The sequence below is a fragment of the Onychostoma macrolepis genome, chromosome 24, assembly GCF_012432095.1.
Source record: "Onychostoma macrolepis isolate SWU-2019 chromosome 24, ASM1243209v1, whole genome shotgun sequence".
Lineage (NCBI taxonomy): Eukaryota > Metazoa > Chordata > Actinopteri > Cypriniformes > Cyprinidae > Onychostoma > Onychostoma macrolepis.
Window position 1 is genome coordinate 8807422 of NC_081178.1, and position 18155 is coordinate 8825576.

General features: G+C 36.2%; 1 protein-coding gene across 6 annotated transcripts; it reads left to right on the forward strand.

Annotated features, from left to right (window-relative positions):
• Positions 1-530: 530 nt before the first annotated feature.
• On the forward strand, positions 531-18078 carry zmynd11 (zinc finger, MYND-type containing 11). 6 transcript variants are annotated; one of them, XM_058765529.1, is made up of 17 exons: positions 531-653; positions 7210-7341; positions 7434-7593; positions 8657-8680; positions 9017-9049; positions 10376-10537; positions 11097-11174; positions 11298-11390; positions 11476-11563; positions 11663-11718; positions 11881-11958; positions 12042-12160; positions 12812-13055; positions 13141-13209; positions 13298-13591; positions 13741-13926; positions 16044-18078. In XM_058765529.1, the coding sequence occupies exons 1-17, from the start codon at positions 622-624 to the stop codon at positions 16164-16166; spliced, it is 1971 nt and encodes a 656-aa protein (XP_058621512.1). In that variant the 5' UTR covers positions 531-621; the 3' UTR covers positions 16167-18078. The 6 variants fall into 6 exon arrangements, with proteins under 6 accessions (XP_058621512.1, XP_058621513.1, XP_058621516.1 ...); XM_058765531.1 differs by lacking the exon at positions 531-653 and adding an exon at positions 5004-5167; XM_058765532.1 differs by lacking the exon at positions 531-653 and adding an exon at positions 5233-5329.
• Positions 18079-18155: the final 77 nt, after the last annotated feature.

Sequence of the window (18155 nt, forward strand, 5' to 3'; positions counted from 1 at the left end):
AATTTGAAAGAGTGTACAAATCCTTTCTATAAAGTGTAAAAAAAGGCTAGACACGTTCAATTTTTAATACGTTTTTGTGCTTTTCTAGTTTTACTATTTCACTTACATTTAATTTTTTTTTTTTTTTTTGATGATTTCAGTTATTTTCTTTGTAAATATTTTCGCAAATAATTACAAAGAAACAGCTAGTAACACTCTGAATTAAATGTGGAATTTTGCGGAACTGTACAAAGAATCAAAAAAATAATTTTACAGTGAATGAATTGAACACTGATGGACCATTCATTCGGACCTGATGAATTTTATGATTAATCATTTATATAACTGATTAATTCAAAACAGTAAATCTGTATTTGAAAGATCTGCCCAATAAATGACGCCCAAGTTAGCATCAATGTGTGTAACGGGTCAGTTGAGCTAAACAGCAGCTTAATAAATCATAACTTTCTCAGCACTGAAGCACAGTTCCAGGAAATCACCTCATTCATAAGCATTGTGTTTGTTCTTGGTCAGGTAATGTGACTCGATGAACATCATGTGATGGAGTTTGGAGACAGATGTGGAAATATGTAAATCAGAGAGCAGCCATTGACCCTTTGACTGTTTCCACTGTCTGAGCTGATGGGAGGAAGAAAGTATCAAACAGAAACACGGTAAAATATGAAAAAAAAACATGTCTTGACTTATATACATTTACACTCTTAAAAATAAAGTTTCCAAATGGGGTTTTAACAGTGAGATGAAAGAACCAAGAACCATTTTTCAAGGAACAGTTCTCAAAATAATCATTTTTTTCTTATTATAAAGAACATTTAAAAAATCTAAAGAACATTTTTCTATTATAAGGAACCGTTTGTGGAATAGAAAGTGTCCATGGATTGTTAAATGTTCTTCATGGAACCACAGTTGGTTATAAAGAGCCTTTATTTTTTAAAGTTTTTTTTTTAAGTATTTGAGGATAATGTTCAAAAATGCATGCAATATAGTGTGTCATTACTGACTTTGTAGTTATTCTGGAGATATCTGGCTGGGCTTTGACATGACAGTGACCTCTTCTGCTTGTCCTATAGGGCTAATGTGACACATTATAAATCATCCTACCATTTAATGAGCTTTGGATGAAACCATCCTAAATGTGATGTTTGAGATTGCATTTTATTAAAATGCACACCAGACGTTAGCCAGACAGATAAGAACACAATTTAATCGGTATATTTTGAGGTCTGTCAAACCACACAGGATTTTATTATGTCTGAATTAATGCATTTTCATGAAATATGAGTAGCAAGTTTTATTTCGCGGTAAGCTGTATGATCGCAGACAATGTGAAAGATGAGCAGAAGACATTACCCTCTTAAATCCAGACCATCTGCACTGGAACATTTCACAAAGGAAAATACTGACATGTAGTTGATCATCATTTATGGCTCTTTATTCTGGTGTATGCTTTTACGTTTCCAAAAAATGCACCTTGCGTCAGATGCGTATATTACAATAAAACCCAGACATGATTTCTCCTTCTATGGAGATTCAATGGTGGAGCATTTCCCAAAAAGTTTGAGAAGGAAAAATGAGCAGAGAATGCACTGAATAGAGTCTAGATTAAGGCCTGCACTGATAGTTCCCACAGATAGTGGACTGATCCATGCCATTATGAAGAGATTCAGCTCAGACAGGAATCTGAAATCTGATATTACACTGCTAGTTTCACACGGGGCAAAAGTTTTGTTTTTTTTTCATGAATATTCTGTTCTAAAGCTTTTGCTAAATTAATAACTGAAAGCTGCATAGCAACAAAGATCAACAATGCTGCTACAATATTACAGAACTATTAATATTAAAACATAAATATGTCTGACTGCTGCACTGTAAAAAAAAAAAAGTTGAGCAAACTTAAAAAAATAGTTTTTACCAGCCTCAGCAGATTTTTGAGTTTGCTCAACTTATTTTTGTGGGAGATTCTCAAATTTTTGTTGTATAAACTTAAAACGACAAGTTGAGAAAACTCAAAAATCTGCTGAAGCTGGTTGCCTTAATTTTAAGTTGGCTCAATTTTTCTTTTTTTTTTACAGTGTGGTAACTTGTGTGGTAACTTGTGCATTAAGCTTAAAGAAATAGCTCACCCAAAAGTGACATTTTGCTGAAAACTCACCCTCAGGCCATCTAAGTTTGCTTCTTCATCAGAACTGATTTGAAGAAATGTATCATTACAGCTGGCTCACCACTGGATACTCTGCAGTGAATGGGTGCCGTCAGAATGAGAGTCCAAACAGCTGATAAAAACATCACAATAATCCACAATAATCCACACGACTCCAGGCCATCAATTAATATCTTGTAAAGCAAAAATCTGTCTCTATAATACAGTTTTCTGAATCAGGAGAAAAATATGCACAGATCAAGTTTCTAAGATTGTTTCTAAGTGAAAACGGTCTAAAACAGTTCTATTTGTTGTATTTCTTTCTTACAAACATGCAGCTTTTCAAGACGTTAATTGATGGACTGGAGTCGTGTGGATTATTGTGATGTTTTTATCAGTTATTTGGACTCTCATTCTGACGGCACCCATTCACTGCAGAGGATCCATTGGATTCAAGTGATGTAATGATAAATTTCTTCAAATCAATTTCAATGAAGGAACAAACTCCTCTACATCTCGGATGGCTTTAGGGTGAGTACATTTTCATTTTTGGGTGAACTATTCCTTTAAGCTTTACATAAGCGTCAACAATAAAAAAAAAAAAAGGACTTTGCTTAAGAAAATATGACTGTAGTGATGTATGGAACAGAATTATTTAGTGTCTTCTTAGTGTTCTCATTCCTGGCAAATTCTTTCTTTAAAAAAGGACCTATTACGCAGACTCTGTCAGAGTAGCAGAAATAATGACAAACATTTTGTCTAACATTGAGATGTGTTTAGACTTTTCATTATTTTGTATTAGGGGGGAAATGTAAGCACATACGGATCCAAATAAATTTGGCCATCCAAACTATTACAGAGAACTGTGAATATTTGGGTTCTCAGCAGTTGAGGCCTCATAATGGTAAAACAGCTGAATACTTTCCATTTCTATGAAATTACCTATGAATATGAGTTCAGATCAGCTCATAGCGGGACATTTACATGGATAATTTAAGTTCAGACTATGCAATCACCGCCTTTCATCCTGTTATGACATACCTTTGTAAATACCTGATTTGTTCAGTTCATGTTGGACAATGAATTATTAGTGTACATTGTCAGTAAAACCTCAAAGAGCAAAATAACACCGTTATACTTTCACTACCAACTTTAAACCAACATGGAAAAGGTGACAAAAAGAAACAGTATTTGTTGTGTACGGTATATTCATCATTGTTTATAGGTTGCAGACATGTTGGTGTCAGTCTATGTGTGTTAATTTAGCACCATCTGCTGGAACATCTTTTTAAGGTCAACAAGAATTATTTTAGGAAAATCTGTTTATCCCATCAACTCCAATCCCAAGAAATAACAGGTCTTGTAATATATTTTTTGTGACCTTATTAAAACAATGCAATTATAGTGATGCTTTATTAGTAGCCTATTGCCCATAACAACTTATACAGCATTACATACAAGAAAGTAAGGAAATAAACCTATTAAGGCACATGTATACATACAGCACACTTCACTGTGAAAACTATTTTGATCATGAGCTTTTTTTTCAATGATCAATAAATATTAATATTATATTAGAAATAAAAATATTATTATTATTTTAATTCTTACTCAAATTGTAGCATCTAGTCTACCGCAATTGTTAAACTCAACCTTGCTCAACAATTTTACCTAAAATGTGACCCTGGACCACAAAACCAGTCTTAAGTCGCTGGGGTATATTTGTAGCAATAGCCAAAAATATATTGTATGGGTCAAAATTGTACATTTTTCTTTTATGCCAAAAATCATTAGGATATTAAGTAAAGATCATGTTCCATGAAGATATTTTGTAGATTTCTTACCGTAAATGTATCACAACTTAATTTTTGATTAGTAATATGCATTGCTAAGAACTTCATTTGGACAACTTTAAAGGCGATTTTCTCAATATTTCGATGTTTTTGCACCCTTAGATTCCAGATTTTCAAATAGTTGTATCTCGGGCCAAATATTGTCCGATCCTAACAAACCATACATCAATGGAAAGCTTATTTAATCAGCTTTCAGATGATGTATAAATCTCAATTTCGAAAAATTTACACTTAAGACTTGTTTTGTCGTCCAGGGTCACAAATGTTAGACTGAAAAAATGATTACTCTAAATCATTTTAATTTAATTTATAGGAAATAAATGTTTATCAACTATGACAAAACAATATTTGGTCCAAAGCCAGTCCCTTATTACTGCAGGCTAAATTTGTAACCTTTTATTTTGCTTTAATTTAATTATTTTTTTTATTTTGCTTTTTACTTTTACATTTTGTTAACTTTAACTTCATTTTAAAGTTTTATTCGTTTTGTTTTGTTCATATTATGCCTATGTAGTTTTTATTCATTTGTATTTATTAGTTTTAGTTTATTTAGTTTGATTTATTTCAGTACTTCAACGAAAATGAAAAATGTTGCCTTTGTTAACTAGCTGAAATAAAATACGTTTAAGTTTTTAATGATTTTAGTTTTAATTATGAAAACAACCCTGATTCAGACATATTTCAAATTTTAGTAACAGGGTTGCAAACCAATAAACTAAATTGAAAATTAAACCGCTCATATAATATTTGATCACCTGTCCCTTGCAAAGCTATAGATTTATATAATAAATACATTTCTGAGATGATGTGCTCATCATATCTAACAGAGAGGTTACATGAATCATAAAAGTTAAGATAAGTGAAGTTCTACTGGGAATTTGACATTTATGAATACACAAAAACTAGTGTAGTAAGGCTTGGAAGAAAAAAAAAGAGCTTCAAGGTGAGACGTGCAAACTAAAGCGAGCAACTCCTGCGTCCTGCCACTAGAGTCCTCCCACCGCCTGTGACTGTATGTGTGTGTGTTTACCCCCTCCGAGCTCAACTGTGGCCGGGCTCCTCCAACCAACCACAATTCTGACATTTAACTCCGGAAACACAAATGTAACCAGCGCTGCGTTACATCCTAAAGTGAGACTGAACGGCGAGGCGTTTGATCAGCTGTCGGACAGCGGTAAGTTAGCGCATAAACCGGGTCGATTTCATGACATTGGCAGCAAAGAGGAACAAAAAATCCACTCCCAACTGGTTGGTTTTGTCTAGAAGCGAGGGAGGGATATCAACATGGCGTCCATGTAGCTCACCAACCAGCAAGAATGTCTAGGCACCGATGAAGGTTTTTCCCTCCATTTGCAATTTGATTGGGTTATTAATCGCGATTCTTTAAGGTGCGATTACATTTAGCGCGTGTCCAAAACCAGCTCGCGCGTTTACGATGTCCTCGTGTGTATAGTTTTGCGACTCTTAGACACCCGTTTGTTGTTTCTTTCAGACACTGTGAGCGAAAATCGGGACCTGGGCTGGGTTTTATTGATCACTGATAAGACCGACAGCTGTCAAAGTCGTCTTGGCTTTTGAAATGACGTTATTTTGATCACTTAGTTAATATAATCGGCTTTTAAATGCTTTTATGCTGTGCATTCCAGCACTCGGGTTGTGGATCACATGAGCTGTTGTGGGTTCTGTAGCCATCTGCGGGGATTTTAAAAATCACTGGCAACATTTTGTACGCTGTAACAGTGTGAACAAAAGTTACGATTGTCACAAAAACTTGTAACGTTGTTGTAGTAACATTCGATCAGGAAGCGATCGGTTCCCATCCTTTCTGCGCATGTATTGCGCAATAAAGCGAACAGGTCTCGCTGGTGGCATCAAAACCGCACTCAGTGAATTATTATGTTAACTATAAATGTGGATGCATGAATAAGTGAATAGTATTTAAATGATGTGAATATTCTAGATATGTCAAAGCGGTTTCATTCTACACGGAGTGGGTCGCCACTTCATGGGTGCTGCCATGTTAACGTCACGTGAGCAGCCATGCAATCGACCAAGTTGCCAGTAATTATAATAACAATGTTTTACTGCATATCGCTTTCAGCCCAGGTGCTTTAAATGTGTAATAACAGACAGGTTTGTTGTAAACCAACAGCATTTAGAATTCAAACGTAATGCATCCAGGCCAATAGGAATCAGTATGAGCGCTACAAAAACTGCTAAACATAAAAAGTGCACTATTAAATTTGCTGTAAAATGCAAATGACTTAGAATAGCTTTTATCCCTTCATTAATAATGCTATAGTGTTACATTATATAATTTTACTTGTGTTCTTTCCACACATTGAGGTATGTTTATTGAAATGAGAACATTTATTAACCAATGCTTTATTTACATCATGTAAAAATAGGTGGTTAGATTAATGTCTTTACCTTGAAAACTGTTATTTATGTAATTTAATTAATGAGTGTGTCTTGTTGGTATTCTTGGGAACTCATTAGAATGCACTTTTATTGATAAATTGCAGCCTAAAAGGAGTTTCAGCTCTTTGTAAAAAAAACAAAAACAAACATCTGGCCGTTGATTGTAGAAGCTATAACTTACAGTATGCACAACAGCAATAAATGTGACAGTCATTTTTATCTGTTCTTCGTACCACATAGAGACCTAAAATACTGCAGAGTGAATACTGCTGAGGGTTTTTTTTAGAACTGGATTTGCTTTCTACATGTCAGTTTGACTGTGTAAATCTCAGCTATTCTGTAATGATAGTGAGAGAAACTTGTCTTCAATGTCTTTTGACATCAACACAAGAGTTTTATAAGAAAGATTAATGTTTAACCTGGTTAGTGTTTTTCATATGAAGATCCTGAAAGAATTTCCGCCCTAGGTTTACATGTGGTTATAGTTGCAGGAGCTGTTTATAAAGAGAACTTAGAGTTTAGAGTCCATTTAGATGGAGACATAATGAAGTTATGATATACATTGGTGCCATTTTCCGCGTAGATCTATTGTTTGTCCACAATGACAAAGATACACAAGGAGAGGCACTCTTTAGAGAAATGGTGTGTAATACGATGCTGTCTCTGACAAAACTAACAAATATTTGCATTTTGCTGTTTTATATGCAAGCACCTATGCTCTTCAGACTGTACTTTGCTTATTGTGGGAAGCGTGCGTCTTTTGTTCAAGGGCTTGTTCTGGTTTAATTACTCTAGGTTGGAACTGGCCACAATGTCGAGGGTGGTGAAAAAGAGGCAAGCGGACCCCAAGGTGGTTCAGTATGTCTGGTCGGCCATCGAAGTCATCCGCAATCAGAAACAAATCGCAAACATGGACAGAATCTCAAAGTAATTGCTGTAATTCTTCTCCCTTTACTAATAATATCAATGTATGCATTTGAATCCATGTCTAAGAGATGGTGTTGCGTGTTTTGGTGCAGATATTTAAGTCGTGTGTATGGGATGCACCCTAAAGACACGGCCAGGCAGCTAGTTTTGGCCGTCAAAGACGGTCTGGTGGTGGAGACGCTCACAGTGGGCTGCAAAGGCTCCAAAGCTGGGATCGAACAAGAAGGATACTGGCTTCCAGGAGACGAGATGGTGAGACATAAACCAGAGCATGTCTATTTTAAACATAACATACTTTTATCTACATGCTTCCTAGATAAAAATTCTAAAGGTAAACGTGACTTGGTTTTACTACACGTTAATCAAATCAATCCTCAGCTTACATGGAACCAAAAAAAGGTTGATAGAGTTCATGACTTTGAGATTTCAGCTGTAAACTTCTGATGTTTCAGTGACTTCACCAGCACATAGACATTCCTCTGCTGTGTGAGAGAGCATGTTTGAAGGAAGCACTGTTTGTTTTTGGGGTATGGCTTATAGCTGAGAATATACACATCTGCCCCAGGTCTCATCAGCTATATGTGTGGCCTTCATTCAAAAAAAGAAAATCACAAATATTTGCTTATTTGTATGAAAGTCCTTTTTACATACACTCCTATTCAAAAGTGTGGAGTCAGTTTAAAGGAAATTGATTTTATACAATTGAATCAATTTTGACAGTAAAGACCTTTACATTGATGCATTTTCTTATTTCAAAGACATATTGTTCTTTTGAACTTTCTATTCATTCAAGTATCCTGAAAAAAAAAAATATCAAGCAGCAAAACTGTTTTCAACATTGATAATAAGAAATGAGCAGCAAGTCTGCATATTATTAGAATGATTTCTGAAGGATCATGTGACACTGAAGACTGAAGAAATTGCTGCCATCACAGGAATTAATTACATTATAAAATATATTATATAAGGGAAAAATGTTATTTTAAGTTGTAATAATATTTCACAATATTACTGTATTTTTGATCAAATAAATGCAGCCTTGGTGAGCATAAGAGACTTCTTTTCAGAAACATAAAAAAAAAATCTCACTGACCCCAAAGTTTTGAACACTAATGTATGTAAAAGCATATTTATGAATATGAGTATTAGCAGTATAGATGAATGTTTATGTTGTTGTATGCTGCATTCTGGTATTTCTCACACCATACACCCACCCGCGAGTCCCTAACACGGAGCGCCTGTGGTTAGTTTCAGCCAACCCCAGCTCTTAGATTAGGATTTTAAACAATGTTTTTTGGATCACTTGCAATCGCAGGAGCAGATGTCAGAGGGAAGCAAGGTATGTTCACATCCAGTTGCTGTAATTTCTTTAATTAACAACATAATCTGCCCTTTAGTTAATGGTATGTGTAACCTGTGCATGGGACAGCAGCTGAATTGAAGGAGCTTCTGTGTAGCCTTAGACTTCAAATTTTCCATGAAATTTAAATCAATAATGCACGTTCTATTTAACTGTCAGTCAAAATATGATGATAATACACACTATTTATACTGGTATCTGCAGCTATGCTGGCATCAGCAAGCTTCGTTTTACTTCAGTGCTGTGCTGTGCGAGGTTTTGTGTGCCTTGTTTTGTCACTGAATGCTCATTATTAGTGATTTCTCTCTTCTTTAGCCCTCTCTGCCTTCTGAAGCTCTTTTCCAAGATGTGCGTATGCTTCACACACATTAATCTTACATGTTTTCAAATCAAGATTTTGTTTTTTGCAAGATTTGTATGTCAATGTCAAGACCAGTTCAGTGTCAGAACCAGTTAGACCTGTGTTAGAACAAGCTGTTTACTAGGGATAAGACCAGTGTCAGCAGTTAACTTATACATTCAAGGACAATATTTGCACATTCAGAGCTGATTTCTGCATTTTTATATTTATAAGGGCATGTTCTGTATATGCATAAGGTATTTCATTTATTAACAGATATTCTTGATCTGAATAATTAGGAATCTATATTTGTGAATTATTAAGAAAAATATTGGATATTTAAAGTGAATTTTGTCACTCTATTAGCAGTTTTGCTTCAAACCCCTGTTAACTTCTTACACTGGTTTAGACCTGTTTTAAAGGTAAGAATAAAAACTATTTGCAGACAGTAGCAGCATTTTCTGAAGTAAAACTTTGGTTAAAGAATGCAGATTTTGTACTGTATCCAGAAAAGTGAATATGGTGGAATGTGTCTGGTGTGTGTTGGTGTGTATTGAGGTGTGTGCAGTAGATTGATTATATTTTTTAGAGGATAGCGTTAATATACAGTGAATGTGATCGTGGCATGTGAGAATGTGATTGCTCACCATTTTTCAAAGAACATTTAGTCTTTAGGTTTTGGTTTGGTTTGATTTAAATGGCCATTTGATTAAAATATATGGTGGTATTTTCTTTGCTTTCATAGTATCTGAAAGTGTTAAACAGACTTGATCCTGGTTTTAACTACTTAAAGCATGTATTGTTAAATATGAATTTGAGTAAAAAAAAAGTGGTCATGTAAATTGAACCAAAATGCAAAAATGTAACATTCTTATACTCCCCTCATAATATCAAACATATTATACACCTATGATCTTTTGATTAACTTTGTTTCATTATTATAACTAATGAGTGGGTTTTATAGTTTTGCTTTCTTGGTGCTTTGGAAAAACTGCTAATTATAGAAGAGCAGCCCTCATACTCTGTTTTCTCTTAGCTTCAAATGTTGATTAAAAAATAATATATATAGATAGAAATATAATAAAACCAAATTGACATTTTGCATGTTGGTGGTGCTTTTACTAATGCTATATATTAGTAGTCTCTCGGGGTTCTAGTCACAAATTTTAAAAACATTTCAGAGTAAGAGGGCTGATCTTAAATCCATCTCGTCAAGATCTTGTTTGCAGGTCATGTAAAGATTAATCGTGCCTGGATCGGTGGTCTTGTTCCCAGGAGCTTGGTGGTGGCCCAGGTGGGCGGGGATGTGCATTACTATAATGTGTGTGTTTCAGGACTGGGAAGCAGAAAGTCATGACTGGTACTGTTTTGAGTGTCACCTTCCTGGAGACGTGCTAGAGTGTGACGGCTGTTTCCGTGTCTACCACCTTCGCTGTGTGTCTGAAGACCACCGGCCACGCGACACAACCTCCCACTGGCAGTGCGGCATCTGCAGGGTGGGTATAGAGAGACCCTTAGAAAACCCAGCTCAGTTCAGATTGAAAATTCTGACTGAAACAGATGTTCAAAGCCACTTTAGCTGAAACACTCTATATTAATATGCCAAATTATGTTGTTTGGCAACAGTTTATAGTTTAGGATTTTTTTTTTTTTTTTATTTGGAGGAAAAAATATGATTATTATAAACAAAAAATTTTATTCTGACTATTGATAAAACTAGAATGTGTTAGCATATTAGAATGATTTCTGAAGGATGAAATTTAAGACGGCTGAAAATTCAGCTTTGCCATCACACGAATAAATTATATTTTATATTAAAATAAGAGTCATTTTAAATTGTAATAGTATTTCACATTGATACTGTTTTTTTGCTGTATTTTAGATCAAATGAATACAGCCTAGGTGAGCATAAGAGACATCTTTAAAAAAAAAAGACAAAAAACAAAAAAAAACACTTTTGAACTTGCAGATTTGAAATGACTATTAAACCCCCAAATGCATTTTAAGAATATGTTACATCAGTCATTTGTTTCTTGTGGTGATGTTTACTAACAGGGCAGTAAAAGGAAGAATTTGAACAAACAGGAAATGACAACATGCCTGAAGTTCATTCTTGGACGCATGAAGGAAAGGGTGGGTTTCACACTTTCACCTCTCACTTTTTCCTCACTAAATCATGTAGAAATCGAGCCTTTCCCCCACATGCATTTTCTGTTGAAATGTGAAGCAGATTTCTTCTATCTGATTGTCTTTCAGGCTGTGGACCTGCACAAGAGAGGCAAGGAGTCAAAGCAACCCATGTACAGAAGACTGATCCACACGCCTCTGGATGTGGATAACATACAAGAGGTACGCAGACCAAACACTAGTAGAAACAAATCAAAGATCATGTCCCATCAGCTTCAGTTCTCATGTGTCTTCTGTTCCCCTACAGAACATCTCAGAGGGGAAGTACAAGAGCTTTGAGGAGTTCAGGGCTGACGCTCAGCTTATTGTTCACAACACAGCCATTCTGCACGGAGGTGAGACGTATGAACCAGTCATGAGTGTGATTTATGAAACAGCTTGTGTGCACTTCACTCAAGTGTTAGCTTGACCAATTCCACATTCTCTGTCAACAGTCAACAGCGATCAGACCGAAATTGCAAGACTTCTCTACAACGACACATGCCACGAGGTCAGACCGAGCAAACAGTTGGAATTTTAAGCTTGTTTAAGGCACTTGACAAACATAGTTAAGCTTTGCTGTTTCGATTTTTGACAACATTCTTATGTTAATGGGTAAAAGATTTTGGGTACTTTTTGAACAATGAATTGCGCAATTATTTATTTGTTCCAGCTGAACGAGTTAATGCTGTGCAGACACTGCTTCTATCTCTCGAACGCACGACCCGACAACTGGTTCTGTTACTCATGTGTAAGCACAGACGCATACACTCTCATTCCTGCAGATTTACATGTGATTTGTGAATGTACTTAAGGATGTTTGTCTGCGATCAGAGTCCGACTCATGAGCTGGTGTGGGCCAGGATGAAGGGCTTTGGTTATTGGCCTGCAAAGGTGATGCAGAGGGAGGGCAATCAGGTGGATGTTCGGTTCTTTGGTCATCAGCACCAAAGGTGAGCCTCAGGTTACATTAGGAGCATGTACAATACTGAATTTAAAAGAGCAAACATAAGGCTTCAGAAGCTTCATTCTAAACTAAACAAGATTATTGACTCAGAACTACAGCTGGGTGATATCAAATATTCACAACATATTTGCAATAACCAAAGAAAGTATCACAGGTTCCAAAAAAAATATTAAGCAGCACAACAGTTTCAACAATGATAATAAATCAGCATATTAGTATGATTTCTGAAGGATCAAATTCAGCGCTGCATCACAGAAATAAATTATATTTTAAAGTATATTAAAATAGGAAACCAGTATTAGAAATTGCAATAATATTTCTAATAATATTATTCTAATATTACTAATATTTCTGTATTTTTGATCAAATAAATACAGCCTTGATGAGCATAAGAGACCCCATTAAAAAAACAAAACATTAAAAATCTTACTGAGCCCAAACTTTTGAATGGCAGTGTATGTGTGTACGTATATGAATAACAATGTGTGTATTAATGTCAAAAGTCTAAATATGTTTTTTGTATCACCCAGCCCTACTGAAAGCTAGATTTGACTCACTTAATTGTAGACCCGGTGTAGATCTGTATGTTGGCAAACTAGCTTGTGAAACCAGCAGGCTTGTGTCTGTTTTGCTGCAGAGCATGGATTCCTTCTGACAACATCCAGGAGATCACAGTTAACGTGCAGCAGCTGCAGGTGAAGCGCAGCTCGGGGTGGAAGAAGGCATGTGATGAGCTGGAGCTCCACCAGCGGTTCCAGAGGGAGGGCCGAACCTGGAAAGGGAAGCTCGAAGAGAAGCACGACAGGTCGGACAGGCACGAAAGACAGGAAGACAGACAGGAAGAGGCGGAGTCAAGTATCTCCTCCACATCCAACGAGCAGGTGAGCACTTTGGTGCATTTCATATTGAAATAAGCCAGATTGGCTTTGCTTTATTTAATATCTGGTTCTCTTATGTTATTGACAGTCAAAAGGCAACCAAGAGCCCAAAGCTAAAAAGAGCCGCCGTTCCCAAGTCGCTGAGCCCAAAGAAGAGGTTTGTAATGCAATGCAATGTATTTATTGAATGAGATGTGATGTATATGTGTGTACGTCACCTTTACCATCTCCTGCTGTTATATCAGGAACCGGAGCCTGAGATGGAAGCCGTCAGCTCAAGTCAAGAGATCCCCACAGCTGTTCCACATCAACCTGAGCGTATGTCCGTCTCCACCCAGACCAAAAAGTCTGGCTCGCCTTCCTCCTCTTCCTCACCAGCTCCTCGCATGGTACACCGAGGCACTCAGACGGTCAGTGAGGGCAGCTGCCAAAACATGTGCCACGACAAATACACCAAGATCTTCAGCGACGTTAAAGAAATGATGAAAGCGGAGAACAAGCGGGAAACCGAACGCGTTCTGAAAGAGGCTCTGGACAAGGTGAGGAACGTTCTTTCATTTTGGACTGACATCTGGCTCCCTCTTGTGGCCAGATACAAAGATAACCCCTTTTCCTCCAAGAAAGCCACCCTTGTTGGTGGAAAAAGGGGAAAATTGCAGCAAACTCAGCAATGTGGTCGTCCTTACAGTTGCGAGTGGAGATGGAGGAAGAGAAAAGGCAGGCGGTGAACAAAGCGGTATCCAACACGCAGGCTGAGATGGAAAGAAAGTGCAAACAGGTGAAAGAGAAGTGCAAAGAGGAGCTCATGGAGGAGATGAAGAAGATGGTAGCTCAGCATAAACAACTTATTTCCCAGACCAAGAAGAAGCAGTGGGTGAGTGAACTTTCAGAAGATCTTATGTGTAGATACAAACTGTCGAATCATATTGCATTCAGGTCCATTTTGACAAAGAAGAGACAGTTAGTTTATGAAAAGCTGTCAAAACTATGAAAATATAGGCTACATTTAATCTTTAATGACTTTTTAAAAATATATATTTTTATAAAAAGATACAACCATACCTGGGTGTTAACTTATAACACTATTTTATTCAGATTTATATGATCTAGGACACTTTTGTAAAATATAATTTTAGATTTCCTTGTATCTTGTAAATGCTTTTGGAACTGAACTTTGTTAATATACATGAATATTTGCGCCCCTACCGATGAACCATTGCAGCACGGAAAATGTATCATATTTATAAACATTCTAATTTATTGTTGATTTTTTTATTTATTATTTTTTTTTACCAAATTAACATGTAGGTTTCATGAATGGAGACTGCTTTTGAGCAGTCAGATTATTTGTAAAGTAAATTTTAAAATGTCAAAGAATCTCAGTTTTTTTTTTTAATGAATAAAAAGACTGTAAATGTAGTAATGCTGTAACATTCAAAACTTTGTATTTTTGCACATTCACTCATTGAAAAGTTACTGATCAGATTCAATATCTGTATTTAAAAAAAAAAAAAAAGTTATGACTGTTTTATAACTGTTCCACCAGGTCTAAACAGACACTGGAGTGAAAAATAATATGCAGACTTTGAATGCATTATGATTGCTAATATGACTAAAATGAGGTAAATTCATTCAAATGTGACTCATGATCTGTTAAAGAGTATCTCTGGCAGCTTCATCACATTATTTTTCATAGATTTTTTCCCCTCCAGAAACCCTAATTTACCCACCATGTTGTTGTATTTACAAACTATTTATAGCTTCCACGTGTTGCTAGGAGATGAGAAATGGTTCTCCAGCATATTACTCACCTGAACTCCAAAATTGTCTTCTGGGAAATATTGCAGCTCTGAGGGCAGAATTAGGAAATGAAGAACAATTCAATAATGTGATTGGGGTTGTATTATACCTCTGTAGATGAACTCAGTTGACTTTAGTTGGTTAACCTGATTAATGACACATTAATGAGAAAATGTGCTGCTCTCCATATGGCTCTGAAACAATACCTTGTGTCTAGGTAACCATGATTTTGTCCTGTTGCCGTATTGCTGTATTCATCAAACACGGGTGAATTAGAAAAAAGAGCGTTGATATTAAAATGAGTTGATAAAAGCGCATTACGTTCCGCATTTTGTCACTCGCACGCGGACAGGAAGCGTTCTTTGTTCGCGTTTTGCCGCCTGTTAAAGCGCGCGACATTCTCTTTCGCAGCATGTTGAGTCTGAACAGTGAAGTACACTCAGAATTATTTCAAAATGTCAGTCTTGGCAAGTATTCACGTAAACGCAGTGGGTTACGACTTAAGTGAATGTAAAGTTGAACGTAAAAAGTCAAAAGGTTCGTGCTTCCATCTGTTTAAACACTGGACTGGTTTTGATTTAATAATTTTTTAACTTTAATTAGGCCTAATGATAAATATATTTAATTCATAATGAAAAAATAAAAAGGTGTTGTGTCTAACTGCTTGAAAACCTTTTTCTTACATTAGTTAGTCTGGTATTAGTGTCTGCTATCAGATTGTTACATTTATTGGAATTGTAACTATTTAGCAAAATAACTATATCTTGATATTGTTATGAAATGACAAGCTTTAGGTCATTTCCCACCCCCAGTTCTAAACATAACCTCTCAAAATAGGAGTTTTGTGGCTTTTAGTCCGTTAGTTTGAGGTTAATCTATATGCTAGTGTGCTCTTAAACATTGACAAAAACTCATTTTTAGCAGAGAAACGTACTTAAAAATGTGTCTTTCTACTGAGAAAACAAACCTAAGATAATGACTCATTCCGCACTTCACAGATTTTTGTCCAATCAGTTGCTCTCTAGAATGAGAATGTCCCCTTCAACAGATAAGCAGACTATTTTTTTTTTTAAATTTATTTTTCAATAGGAAGTGCACCATAAGAATGATGATCCATGAGTATATTTTACTGAACAAAACTCGTGTGCAAGTCTTTTAGCGTCTCATTGTTCTCTTTATTCTGTCTTTCAGTGTTATAACTGTGAAGAAGAGGCGATGTATCACTGCTGCTGGAACACGTCGTACTGCTCCATCAAATGCCAACAGGAGCACTGGCACGCCGATCACAAACGTACCTGCCGCCGGAAGAGATGAGCTACAGCTGGCCACACCCCTCCTCTCGACTCCACCCATCCACGAGCCACGCTATTGGATAGATTTTAACGCTCAACACCCTCCCCCTGCCCTTGGATTCTTGATTTTTTTAGCCAGCATTTTAAACCCCAGCTCTTAGAACACTTTTACCAGAACATTCTGCTGAGTTGCGGTGAACGCTAACAAGGCAGCCAGTGCAGGACTTCACGACCCTTGTGGAGATGGTTTTATGTTTGGATTGTAGCGGTATCTCATTGCGTATTCCTTTTTGTTTTTACCCTTTTATTTGCTGTATGACGGAAATCAGCCTTGCTTGCATACAGACTAGCTGAAATGTGAAGTACTAGTAATCTTTTTAAACAACTTAATCTGAAGCTATGTAGATATTTGACTCTTTTATATAAGCGAATCATGTCAGCCTCCTGCATTGAGTGAAGTTGGTGCTTTTAAACTCGACGGTTGGTTTTTATCAGTGGTTGTGATGTGTCATTTTTTTGGGAACAGGGTTTAAAGATGGCAGGTCATGTCTGTCTGAATGATACAATCTTCCATTAATGAATATGCACATTTCATGGTTACACTTTTAAATAGGCCTTTTAATTTTTAACGAAAAAACTAAATTATGTGCTAATTTTGGGTTCCATTCCTGTAGCTTAAGTGTACTAAATCTTTGCCGAGTGGGATCTTTAGTGAGGTTTGTAAATGTGGGCAAATTTGTTACCAGTGCTCTCAGACAAAACGAAATTTGTCACGATCCAGTTCTATAGCAAAATTTAATCAGACTTAAGATTGTACAGAGATCAGTGTAAATTAAACAATCATAAATGATCGCTATAGGGTTTTATCATTAAAAATGACCTTTTGTGGCACTTTTTGATCTAAGAAAAAAGTTAAAAGGATAGTTCACGTAAAAATTCCAATTCTGCCATCATTTACTCACCCTCAAATGGTTAAAACCTGTACGGCTTTCTTAAATGCTGATCCACATCCACTTTCATTGTATGGAAAAGAGCAGCTTGGACACTCGGCGAAACGTCTCCTTTTGTGTTTTTCGCCAGAACATCAGTCAAACCGGTTTGGAACAACATGAGGCTGAGTAAATGACAAAATTAGAATTTTTAGGTGAATTATTATTGCAATAACAAATTTTTAAGTACAAATGAGGTCAGATCTATCTTTAGAGAGTTGTCTATGTCGACCGGGAGAACCAATCAGCTGAAGGATGTAGGGGAACATGAGGTTCTTCTCTAATGGTTTTGCACAGATCCATATCTGCGTCAACTTGTATTCTGTTTCTCTCTGAAGTTCTGGATGTGTCTTAAATCACGTCTGATACATCCAGGTTTCTGTCCTGCCCTATTTCTCCTTCTTTCTCTCTCTCTCTCTCTCCTCCCTTCCCAACCTCACTGTTGCACTACATGTAAATAACTGTTTGCCGCTAACCGTGACTGATGACGTTTGCACGTTAGCATATGTACATTTCATGAACACATTAACTATGTATTTGATAAAGTCGAAATGTAAAGGAAAAAAAAAAATATTTGTGATATAACGGTAATATGTTCCATTCCAGTGTGCATGAAACCAGGTTGTGTGTACCTTATTTTGGGCTCTGCGTTAATCTACGTCTTGCGTGTCATCGGTGATGCAGTATGTCTCCTTTTTGGTTTTCTAGGGTAATTTGACACCACTTTGTAATTGCAAGTAACCCTTTTTTAAAATTTATTTTTTAACTTATATTTATGCGGACAGAGTAATGACTACTGAGAATTTCCGACACCCAGCGAGAAGTCTGCTATACAAACACCTGTCTTTCATGTGCATACGAATTAAAATGTGGTGTAAACGTTTTCCCCTTTCTTGCATTACATTATGTAACAGTACTATGTATAAATAAAACATATCAACCGGTGGTAGTTTTGTTACTTTTTTTTTTGTCTTGCAAATTTAAAAAGACAATTTTACCAATCAAAGCACTTTATTGCACCA